This window comes from Lutra lutra, chromosome 7, assembly GCF_902655055.1.
Source record: "Lutra lutra chromosome 7, mLutLut1.2, whole genome shotgun sequence".
Classification (NCBI taxonomy): domain Eukaryota; kingdom Metazoa; phylum Chordata; class Mammalia; order Carnivora; family Mustelidae; genus Lutra; species Lutra lutra.
The window spans coordinates 45,162,824-45,175,081 of record NC_062284.1 but is presented as its reverse complement, the minus strand read 5'-3'; the positions used below and the strand labels follow the sequence as shown (position 1 = coordinate 45,175,081).

Below are 12,258 nucleotides of genomic sequence, written 5' to 3'. Positions count from 1 at the left end.
TTGTGTCAAATAAATAAAATCTTTAAAAAAAAAAAAAAAAAACTGGGCGCCTGGGTGGCTCAGTGGGTTAAGCCGCTGCCTTCGGCTCAGGTCATGATCTCAGGGTCCTGGGATCGAGTCCCGCGTCGGGCTCTCTGCTCAGCAGGGAGCCTGCTTCCCTCTCTCTCTCTCTCTCTCTGCCTGCCTCTCTGTCTGCTTGTGATCTCTCTCTGTCAAATAAATAAATAAAATCTTTAAAAAAAAACTAATTATAAACTACTAATTGAAAAAAAGGAAAACATAAAATTCTATATACATTATGATCACTACTTTATAATACCAATCAATCAATCTTTATTAAAAAAAATGGGGGAACCTAAGTGGCTCAGTCAGTAAAGTGATTGACTCTTGATTTCAGCTCAGGTCATGATCTCAGAGTACTGGGATCAAGCCCCGTGTTGGGTTTCATGCTCAAGGGGGAGTCTGCTTGAGATTCTCTCTCCCTCTCACTGTCCTCCCCACCCCCAGCTTGTGTGTGTGAGCTCTCTCTAAAATAAGTAAATCTTAAAAAAAAAAAAAAATTGGGGCACCAGTGGCTCAGTGGGTTAAGCCTCTGCCTTCGGCTCAGGTCATGGTCCCAGGATCCTGGGATTGAGCCCCACATCGGGCTCTCTGCTCAGCAGGGAGCCTGCTTCCCCTCCTCTCTCTCTGTCTGCCTCTCTGCCTACTTGTGATCTCTGTCTGTCAAATAAATAAATAAAATATTTTTTAAAAAATTAACTAAAGCAAAAACAAAAATTGCATAGATGTACATTTAAAAATAAAATCTTGGGGCGCCTGGGTGGCTCAGTCAGTTAAGCACCTGTCTTCCACTGTAGTCATGATCTCAGGGTTCTGGGATCAAGCTCCACCTGCATCTCCTCCCTCCTCCTTTGCCCCTCCACCCACTCCTGCTCTTTCTTTCTCAAATAAATAAAATCTCTAAAACAAATAAGTATGTAAAATTTTACAAAATTAAAAAATATATATTTTTTAAAGTTTTTAATTTAAGTAATCTCTACACCCAACATGGGGCTCAAACTCACAACCCTGAGTCAAGAGTCGCATGCTCCACCAAATGAATGAGCCAGGTGCCCAGTCCTGAACTATTTTTATTATGTGTTTTACAACTCTAGAAGACTTAGAAAAGAGCTGGAAAAAAAAAAGTAGACTTCTGTATAACTTTCAGTTAGCTTCCCTTAATGTTAATACCTTATCTTACATAACTATAGTATATTTATCCAAAGAAATTAACATTAGTACAACACTATTAACTAAATTACAGTCTTTATTTGGATGCCAACATTTTTGCCATTAATGTTATTTTCCTGCTCTGGAATAAAATTCAGAATTCCACATTGTAGAATAGCTGTCATGACTCCTCATTGTCCTCTAATTTGTGGCAATTCTTCAGCCTTTCCTGGTTTTTCATGACCTTGCAAACCTTCTATTCTTAAACTTTTCATCCAACAATTTTAGTATCCATTAGTGGATCTTGCCCATGGCAATTACTACTACTGTGGTATTCTAAATGGTGATTTTCTATAACCCTCATTCATTCATGGTAACAATTGGAATTCTTCTATAATAAAGAGCTGTCTCTTCTCTCCATTTATTAACTTATTTATTTAATTCAAGACATTAATTTTATTCTTTGGGTTATAATCCAATATTATTAGTAGTAGTTTTTTGCTCAATGTTAGGTGGTTTTAATAACTTAAAAAAATGATTGTAGAATAAATGAGTGAATAAACTGCATCTTGCATACCAGGATACAAGAAAGAAACAATCAGATACAACAAAATGTATCCACCACCACCATGATCCAATGGAAAGATTGCTGCCTACCTGACATTAACTTCTTCAGCAGTTTCTGGCTCTTATTAGAGTCACGCTGTAAAATATCCTGTTCTTCACGAGTACATACCTATAAAGTAATAAGAACAAGACACATGATCCTAGTTACATTAATTTTGTTTGCTTGATATCCTAAAATGTAACCTCAAATTACACATTAGATATGGCAATAAAATAATGAGACTGTTGCTGCTTTTGTTATCCAAACACACCAGAAATATACATATCCAAATGAGTTTGCCCTTGTCTCTTCCCACTTCTTCCTTCTTTTATGAACAACAGAAAAAACTAACCTCACTGGAAGTGCCCCTGAATGATTTGTTAAAAAAAAAAAAGGAAAAAAAATCTAACCTACTTTCAAAGGACAAAGATTTGCTATCACTGAGAATGTTGGGAAAAAACATGTAAGACTTTTTTTTTAAAAGACTTCCAGTTTGGGGCGCCTGGGTGGCTCAGTGGGTTAAGCCACTGCCTTCGGCTCGGGTCATGATCCCAGGTCCTGGGTTCGAGCCCCGCATTGGGCTTTCTGCTCGGCAGGGAGCCTGCTTCCTCCTCTCTCTCTGCCTGCCTCTCTGCCTACTTGTGATTTCTCTCTGTCAAATAAATAAAATAAAATCTTTAAAAAAAAAAAAAAAAGACTTCCAGTTCTAAGCATAAAATCCAAGTCTTATGAAAGAAGATAAGCAGATGTCTTATTAGAAAGAACCAGAAAGAGGAGCCTGAGTGGCTCAGTTGTTAAGCGTGCTTTCAGCTCAGGTCACCATCCCAGAGTCCTGGGATTGAACGCTGCATTGGGCGGGTTCCCTGCTTAGAGGGAAGCCTGCTTCTCCCTCTCCCACTCCCTTCACTTGTGTTCCTCTCTGACTGTATCTCTCTCTGTCAAATAAATAAATAAAATCTTTTAAAAAAAGAAAGAAAGAAAGAACCAGAAAAAGTAAATTACGGTGCTACCAGTGAAAACTAGTCTAATTTTTACACTTTTATAATATATATATTTCATTTCTTTGTCTTTGAATATTACCTACTTATAAAATAATGAATATATTAAGCAAAGAAAAAGTTCTGTTTATTATAAAATCACTGCAACAATAAGAAGGGAGGCAAAAAAGGAGTTATTTAAAAACAATTTCATACTGAATTTATAAAGCTGCAAGACTTCAAGGCCAATTTGCTTTACATTGCTCCATGTCTTGAATTGAAGGATGCAAGGGATCTAGTGGAAAACATTGAAATTGGCTGTAAGTTGCCTCAGTTGCACACGAAGTTTCTGCCAGCAGCTATAGGGAATTTCTCTAGAGAAAACCCCATATAAGAAGATATTTACTGCTGTTTTATGAATTTTTGTTTTTGTTTTATGAATATTTTTGATGGAAGACACTACATTTTTTGGCAATCCACTATCAGCTTATTTTTTGAGTATACTGAACAATTAAAGGACCCATCAGAGAAGAAAAAACAAAGTAATATAAAATGGATGTCGTCACTGATATCTAAAGCCACTGCTTCTGCCAGCCTGCTCAATGGGCGGAATAAGTTTTCTAGACAACTCATTAGGGTGTTTCTAAGACAGTTACTACTGCTACATTCTTGAGGTCATTCTCTCAGACAATGAAGGTGAAAAGGAGGTATCCTGGAAACAGAAGCTATAATAACCTGAGAATTATGTTACAGTACAAGACTTGGAGTCAACAATGTATATACTCAAAACTCTTCCCACCAATAGGCCTCAGTACTAAGACATAACCTTGGGTTTTTGACTAATTAAGTTCCTGCTACTAGAGTTTACTGGACATTGGAGGGAAAAAATTTCCTAAGAAAGAGAGAAATTACTAGGGATGTGAATGTCCCTACATATTCAACCAAAGGACAGTAAAATAAAATATAAAAGAAACAATTTACCAGAGTACCGCAGAAAAAACAGGGGCCAGAGCCCTCCTGTTCACAGACGATGCGCCCACAGATCAGACAGTTATTGATCAGCTTGTGCTTCTGGCCCAGGCAATCACATGGATGGCGACCAGGGATCAGGACTGCAAGCCTGTCCTGTCCCTCTTTTGTGTATAAACTGACAAACTTTGTCTTCTTCTTTAAGGAGTTGCTGTTCTCTTGTGCCTAATTGTACAAAGATATCAGAAATAACATCAAATAATTAATGGTAAGAAGAGAAAAACCTCAGTTCAGTTCAATGACAACTTATACATTGCCTAGGAACCATGACAGAAGGAAAGGAATGGGAGAAATACAAATTAAGGGTTATCATCAAGGGTCTGAAGAAAGGTTAGATTCTAGAAAAACTAGCTGATATGCCTTGCCTCTTCCGCCAGTAGCTTTCAATCCTCTATTACAGCTGGTGGAAGGCAAATGTAGCAGTAAAAGCTATTTATGTGGCATATTTAAGCATAGCTAAAGTAGAGATCATAAGAAACAAAAATGCCCTTCAAAATAGATAATACTCAAATATCCTTAAATATGATCAATAAAATAAGAAAAATCAAGCACCTGGGTGGCTCAGTGGGTTAAGCCTCTACTTTCGGCTCAGGTGATGATCTCAGGGTCCTGGGATGGAGTGCTGTATCAGGCTCTCTGTTCAGCAGGGAGTCTGCTTCCCCCACCACTGCCTACTTGTGATCTTTCCCTCTTTGTCAAATAAATAAATAAAATCTTTAAAAAAATAAAATAAGAAAAATCAAGAAAGGGGTATGTAGGTGGCTTAGCTGGTTAAGCATCCGACTTTTGATTTCAGCTTAGGTCATGATCTCAGTAAATGAGATGGAGCCCCGAGCTAGGCTCACTGCACAGCACAGCGTCTGCTTGAGATTCTCTCTCTCCCCTTTCCCTCTGCCCCTTCCCCTGCTCATACCCTTACTCGCTCTCTCTCTAAATAAATAAATCTTAAAAAAAAAAAAAAAGAAAAAGAAAAAAATTAGCTCCATAAGAAAAAGATGACACAATAGAAAAATAGGCAAAAGATCTAAACAGGAACTTCATAAAAGAAAATATCCAACTGGTCACGAGACACATGAAAAGATGCTTAATGACTTTGCTACTCATCATGGTAATGCAAAATAAAAACCAAACTGCAATACCAACCAGAATGGCTAAATTGAAAAAGACAGAAAATACAAAGTGCTGGCAAGGATACAGGAAGAACAATTAAAGCTTTCATACACTGTTGGGGAGTATACACTGCTACCTACTAAAGCTGAACATATGTATAGCTTGTGATCCAGCAATTCAGCTCTCAGATATACACACAACACGGATGTGAGGGCGATCTGGCTGCGACATCTGTCATCCCATTGATCGCCAGGGTTGATTCGGCTGATCTGGCTGGCTAGGCGGGTGTCCCCTTCCTCCCTCACCGCTCCATGTGCGTCCCTCCCGAAGCTGCGCGCTCGGTTGAAGAGGACGACCTTCCCCGATAGAGGAGAGGACCGTTCTTCGGTCAAGGGTATACGAGTAGCTGCGCTCCCCTGCTAGAACCTCCAAACAAGCTCTCAAGATATACACGCAACAGAAATGTGCAAAAATGTTCACCAAAGACATGTACAAGAATGTTCACTGCAGCACTAGAATTGAAAACTATCCAAATGTTCAACAGATTGATGTATTCACTTAACAGAATCCTCTGTAGGAATGAGAATGAAAAAGTCTAGCTATATAAAACAATATGGATAATTCTTTTTTTTTTTTTAAGATTTTATTTATTTACTTGAGAGAGAGTGAAAGAGAAAGCATGAGAGGGCAGAGGGTCAGAGGGAGAGGCAGACTTCCACTGACAGGGAGCCCGACTTGGGACTCGATCCTCGGACTCCAGGATCATGACCTGAGCCAAAGGCAGTCGCTTAACCAACTAAGCCATCCAGGCGCCCAATATGGATAATTCTTATAAACCATTTAATTCAAAGAAGCCAGACACTAAAGAGTACACACTATTTAGCTCCATTTACACAAAATTCATGAATAGGCAAAACTAACCTATGGTGTTGAAAGTCAGGAAAGTGTTTTCCCTTGGGAGGGATGTCATTTTTGGGGCAAAATGGGGGTCCTCTAAAGGAGTAATATTTTGATTCTGGATATAGAGGAATGGTCAGTTTGTGAAAATACATCTGTTCACTTCTGTATATATGTTATAAAATAAAAAGTTTAAAAAGAGAACTATATTTATCAGCCTCTGTCTTAGTCCATTCAAGCTGCTATAATATAATATCACAGACTGAGTAGCTTATAAACAACAGAAATTTATTTCTCACAGTTTTAAAGGCTGGAAGTCTAAGATCAGAGTGCCAGCATGGTTGGTGACCCTCTTACAGGTCAAAGGAATGATTTCTTCTAGATCATTGTATCATGACACAATAAAAGGGACTAGGGAGCTCTGTGGGATCTCTTTTACAATACTAATCCCAGGAACACCTGGATGGCTCAATTGGTTAAACATCTGCCTTCAGTTCAGGTCATGATCTCAGAGCCTTAGGATTGAGTCTTGCTCAGTGGGGAGCCTGCTTCTCCCTCCGCCTACTGCTCCACCTGCTTGTGCTCTCTCTCTCTCTGGCAAATAATTTTTTTAAAAATATTAAAAAAAAAAAAAGAATACTAATTCCATTCATGAGGGCTACTCGTTCATGACATAAGAATGTCCTAAAGGCCCCACTTCCTAATATAATCACACTAGCATTTAACATATAAATTTGGGTAGGAGGGGGCACCTGGGTGGCTCAGTGGATTAAGCCTCTGCCTTCGGCTCAGGTCATGATCCCAGGGTCTTGGGATGGAGCCCAGCATCGCTCTCTGCTTGGCGGGGGGATTGCTTCCCCCTCTCTCTCTGCTTGCTGCTCTGCCTATTTGTGATTTCTCTGTCAAATAAATAAATAAAATCTTTAAAAAAATTTTTTTTGGGTGGGAGGACATAAATATCCAGATATCTGTATATCCAAATAATTGCATAGATGCCTCTTGTTTTCCCTTTTCAGAGAAGAAAAATCTTTTTTTTTTTTTTTAAGATTTTATTTATTTGTCAGAGGAAGAGACAGAAAGAGCACAAGTTGGGGGAGTGGCAGGCAGAAGCAGGCTCTCTGCTGCAGAGAGCCTGATGTGGGACTTGATCCCAGGACTGGGATCATGACCTGAGCCAAAGGCAGATGCTTAACCGACTGAGCCACCCAGGCATCCCCAGAGAGGAAAAATCTTAAGAGTTCTAATGGATGGGAAAATTACTACAAGGAAGAGAAAAATTCTTTGCTAAGTATAAAGAAAGGTGACATGCCCTAATGTCCAAAGCCAAGAGTTGAGATACAGGGATAATTTAAGTCAATCTAGGTAAAAATTAAAATCTAAGAAAGTGCTAAAGATTTTATCCAATCTAGCACACTGCTATTTTTTCAAACTAGTCAATTATATCTTTGGCTGTCAGTGATGGTGGTGAGGAGACTAAAATCTCTAAACAGAAACTTGTATTTGACTCCCATTAAATTATCCAGTAACATTAAAGTAAGGTATTTGAAGGCTGTGCTTTGATGAGTTCTCATATACATACAGGAAATGAGTATACATTGAGAAATACAGTAGAGAAGGAAAGAATAAGACAAACAAGAAAATTCATAGAATATTACCACACTGCTTAAAACCATTTACTGGCTTCCCACTGTGCTGAGAATAGAAATCCAAGCTACTTATATTGCCCTATAAAGCTTTAGATAAAGCCTCCAGGTGCTCTCCAACCTCATGTACATATCGCTCTTGCTCTGTTCACTATGTGCCAGCCTCAGGCTTCTGTTAGTTCCCAGAACACCTGTCTCCACTTCCCTTTGCACTTGTCATTCCCTCCATCTGAACTGTTCCTAGCCCATCTCTTTATATACTGGTTCCTTCTCAGTGTTCAGTTCTTAGCTATAATTTCACTCCCTCAGAGAGGCTTTCCCTGAATGTCCTATATAAAGTAGCTCCCTTCCTACCAACTACTGCCTATCACACTGCCCTTTGTACTTTTTTCATGGCAGTTTTCACAATCTATAATTACTTTTAAAAATTGGCTTTTTAAAAAAGATTTTATTCAAAACCAAATAAAGATTTTATTCATTTTACATAGAGGGAGAGAGCTAGCACAAGCAGAGGGAGAAGCAGGATCCCCGCCGAGCAGGTAGCCCAATGCAGGGCTCAACCCCAGGATCCCATGATCACGACCTGAGGAGAAGGCAGACACTCAACCAACTGAGCCACCCAGGTGCCCCTTGACTGTCTTTTCTATCTTTCCTTTGAACCACTAAGATATAATCTAGGAGAGCATGGGAACCTAATATGGTTTTTTACTGCTATTATTCTTGACATATAGTAGACATGCAATACAATTTTCTGAATAACCAAATGAACTGTCTATAGAAGTTGAAGACACATTTACCTACAGGTCCATAAGTGGAACTATAAGTACACAGCTTGATCATTTTTCATGAATCTAGGTCTATGAATTTGCTCATTTACTAAAATGTATTTGTAACCCCCAAATCAATACACCAGGCACTTTCACAATCATTTGTGGACATGCACAGGGTGGCAAACAATCTGATCTTCCAAATGCATAGATCTCCCACTAAAAGGCTAACCAAGGCAGTAATCTGCCTTCTCGTTTCAGCTCTCATACTGTAAGCAAAAGTCTTATTTTTAGTCTACTTAGTGCCACTTTTTTACATTTTTGCACTTTTTGTTCATGATCTCGGTATTTAAAATGGCCCTATGCATAGTGCTTAAGTGTCGCCTAGTATTCCTAAGCTCAAGAAGGCTGAACCTATGGGGTGCCTGGATGGCTCAGTGGGTTAAGCCTCTGCCTTCAGCTCAGGTCATGATCCCAGGTTCCTGGGATCGAGCCCCGCATCAGGCTCCTTGCTCAGCAGGGAGCCTGTTTCCCCCTCTCTCTCTGCCTGCCTCTCTGGTCACTACTGATCTCTCTCTCTCTGTCAAATAAATAAAATCTTAAAAAAAAAAAAAAAAGGCTGTACCTTGCATAGGAAACAGGTGTTAGATAAATTTTTTCAGGCATAAGTTATAGTGCTGTTGGCTGTGAGTTCAATGTTAATAAATCAGTAATACATATTAGATAAAGTGTCTTTAGGGTGCCTAGGGGGCTCAGTCATTAAGCATCTGCCTTTAGCTCAGGTCATGATCCCATGGTCCTGGGATAGAGTCCTACATTGGGCTCCCTGCTCAGCAGGAAGCCTGCTTCTCCCTTTCCCATTCCCCTCTGCTTGTGTTCCCTCTCTTGCTGTGTTTCTTTCTGTCAAATAAATAAATAAAATCTTTAAAAAATAAAGTGTCTTTAAACAGAAGTACTGGGGCGCCTGGGTGGCTCAGTGGATTAAAGCTCCTGCCTTTAGCTCAGGTCATGATCTCAGGGTCCTGGGATCAAGCCCCGCGTAGGGCTCTCTGCTCAGCGGAGAGCCTGCTTCCCTCTCTCTGCCTGCCTCTCTGCCTACTGTGATCTCTGTCTGTCAAATAAATACATAAAATCTTAAAAAAAAAAAACAGAAGTACACATAAAATAAGGTTAAGTACTAAATGTTTTATAGAAATGTTATGACCAGATGCTCACAGAAACCTAACCCTGTATTTCCCCTAAGAGTAATGGTTCAGGGCACCTGGGTGGGTCACTCAGTTAAGCATATGCCTTTGGCTCACATCATGATCCTGGGATCCTGGGATAAAGTGCCAAATCACACTCCCCGCTCATCGGGGAGTTTGCTTCTCCCTCTCCCTCTGCTTCTCTCCTACTATGCTTACCCTCTCTCTCTCTCAAATAAACAAAATCTTAAAAAAAAAAAAAGAGTAATGGTTCAGTATTCACTAATTCAGTGTACACTGCAGTGCTAATAAGAAATTACTATGTAGGGGATAAACCGTTTTTTTCAAAATCATTTTCCAAGTTTGCTTAATGAGCAGAAAATACTTAAGAACAAAATATAGACTTGGAAACAGGTTGTTGAAGGGTAAGCTGCTCTTAAAGCATTAAGAGATATAAAATTAAATGTTGTCAGTATTAATTAGTTCCCTACCCAAGCCTGGGAACTTAAGAGTGAACCATGCTTTTATTTTCCCTCATGAAACCTACTTAACAAGCAAGCATCAAGGCACCTTATTCATTAAGATCCATTACTAAAAACAGTGAAATACTCTGTTAAGCTAAGACTGGCATCTACTGCACTAAAAAACTAGGTTGTAGCAGAATATTACATAGTTAATGGAAGCTTTAATGTGGATTGGTAAATGAGTGAGTTGACCAAACAGATTAGAGCAACATAGGACTGGATGGATGAAAGACTAAATTATTACAAAAATGGGGTGCCTGGGTGGCTCAGGGGGTTGGGCCTCTGCCTTCGGCTCAGGTCATGGTCTCAGGATCCTGGGATGGAGCCCTGCATCCAGCTCTCTGCTCGGCGGGGAGCCTGCTTCCCCCTCTCTCTCTGCCTGCCTCTCTGCCTACTTGTGATCTCTTTCTCTGTCAAATAAATAAGATTTCAAATGAAATCTTTTTAAAAAAAAGTTTTAAAAAAGAGCTTTAAATTATTACAAAAAATAAATATCAAAAAGAATTGGAATATTAAATTTTAAAATATTTATCAATAGCTTCAAAATATTTAAAAACTAAACTGGAAGTTCTGAAAAAGTATCCTTAGGAAATTGACTCAAAGGAGAAAACATAGATAATAGTTCTCATGTTGTTTTCAACAACTTTCTCTACTGGATGCTAAAATTTAATTTATTAAAGTTCATTATTGGGGTCATCTGGGTGGCTCAGTCAATTAAGCAACCAACCCTTGATTTCTGCTCAGATCATGACCTCAGGGTTGTGAGACTGAGTCCTGCATCAGCCTCAGACTCAGTGGGGAGTCTGCTTGAGATTCTCTCTCCCTCTGCCACTCCCCCCAACCCACACTCTCCTCTCTAAAATAAATAAATAAACCTTTAAAAAATTCCATTGTTGTATTTTATGTTATTATTTAATGATTATTTTACTTATCTTTAAAGATTTATTTTAAAGAGAGAGTGTGCACATGCAAAAGCACATATGCACAGGAGCTGGGAGAGGGGCAGAGGGAGAGAAACTGAAGCAGATTCAGTGCTGAGCACAAAGCCCAACTCGAGGTTCAATCTCACACACAGAGATCATAACCTGAGACAAAACCAAGAGTCAGAGGCTCCACCAAATGAGCCACCCAGATGCCCCCACAATTATTCTTAAAAAAAATGAAATAAGGGTTTAAAATTTTTATCCATTATTTGAGGCAACTGGCTGGCTCAATGGAGAATGTGACTCTTGGTCTTAGGTAAAGAGTTCAAGCCCCAGGTTGGATATGGAGCTTACGTAAAAGAAAAAAAATGTTATCTGTGATTTGATCACTCTGGCCAGAAAATATTCTCTTTACGTTCCCATTATACTTTTACCCCCTTAAGATTCTATGTACTTGCAGTCACCACTTGTAAAATATACATTCACACATACCTATGTAATACATCTTCTACTTTAAAAACAAGTAATTTCACTGATAAGAGTAACAGAAAAATCACTCAAAATAATGTTCAGATGAATTATTATTTTTTTAAAGAATTTATTTATTTATTTGACAGATAGAGATCACAAGTAGGCAGAGAGGCAGGCAGAGAGAGAGAGGAGGAGGCAGGCTCCCTGCTGAACAGAGAGCCCGATGCGGGGCTCAATCCCAGGACACCGGGACCATGACCTGAGCCAAAGGCAGAGGCTTTAACCCACTGAGCCACCCAGGCGCCCCTGTTCAGATGAATTATAAACCTAAATGTGAAAATTGTAATTTTTAAACTATTAGAGGAAAATTTAGAAAAATATATTTTTTTACTTTGGGATGGGAAAAATGCCATAAGGCTTAAATAAGCTATAAAAAGCATAAAACAAAGAAAAAGATCAATACATATAACTACATTAAAACTGAAAATTCCTGGGCACATGGGTGGCTCAGTTGGTTAAGCAACTGCCTTCAGCTTAGGTCATAATCCTGGAGTCCCAGGATGGAGCCCTGCATTGGGTATCCTGCTCAGTAAGGAGTCTGCTTCTTCCTCCTACCCTCCCCACTCTCTTGCTCTCAGTCTCTCACGCTCTCTCTCTCAAATAAATAAATAAGATCTTAAAAAAAAAATTTAAATTCCTGTGAGTCAAAAAATAACACAAATGAAAAAATACAGACTAGTAGAGATCTACAACATATATAATAAAAAAGTAACACAGAATAAAGAATTGCTATAAATCAATTTGAAAAAAACTTTCAACTCAGCAGAAAAGCAGATCAAGAAGAAGTAGAGGCACCTGGATGGCTTAGTCATTAAGTGTCTGCCTTTGGCTAAGGTCACAATCTCAGGGTCCTGGGA

At 39.1% G+C, this 12,258-nt stretch overlaps 1 protein-coding gene across 3 annotated transcripts in view; it reads right to left on the bottom strand.

The window, feature by feature from the left end:
• The window catches only part of TRIP4 (thyroid hormone receptor interactor 4), a 68,704-nt gene that overhangs the window by 46,485 nt on the left and 9,961 nt on the right, over positions 1–12,258 (bottom strand). For all 3 annotated transcript variants that reach the window (XR_007128512.1, XM_047735787.1, XM_047735788.1), the window contains exons 4-5: positions 3,775–3,987; positions 1,867–1,945 (exon numbers count right to left, since the gene is read on the bottom strand). Coding sequence is in view for 2 of the 3 variants with exons in the window: in XM_047735787.1 (XP_047591743.1) it covers positions 1,867–1,945; positions 3,775–3,987 (292 nt within the window). In the remaining variant the exon portion in view is untranslated. The remainder of the gene's footprint in view (positions 1–1,866; positions 1,946–3,774; positions 3,988–12,258) is intronic.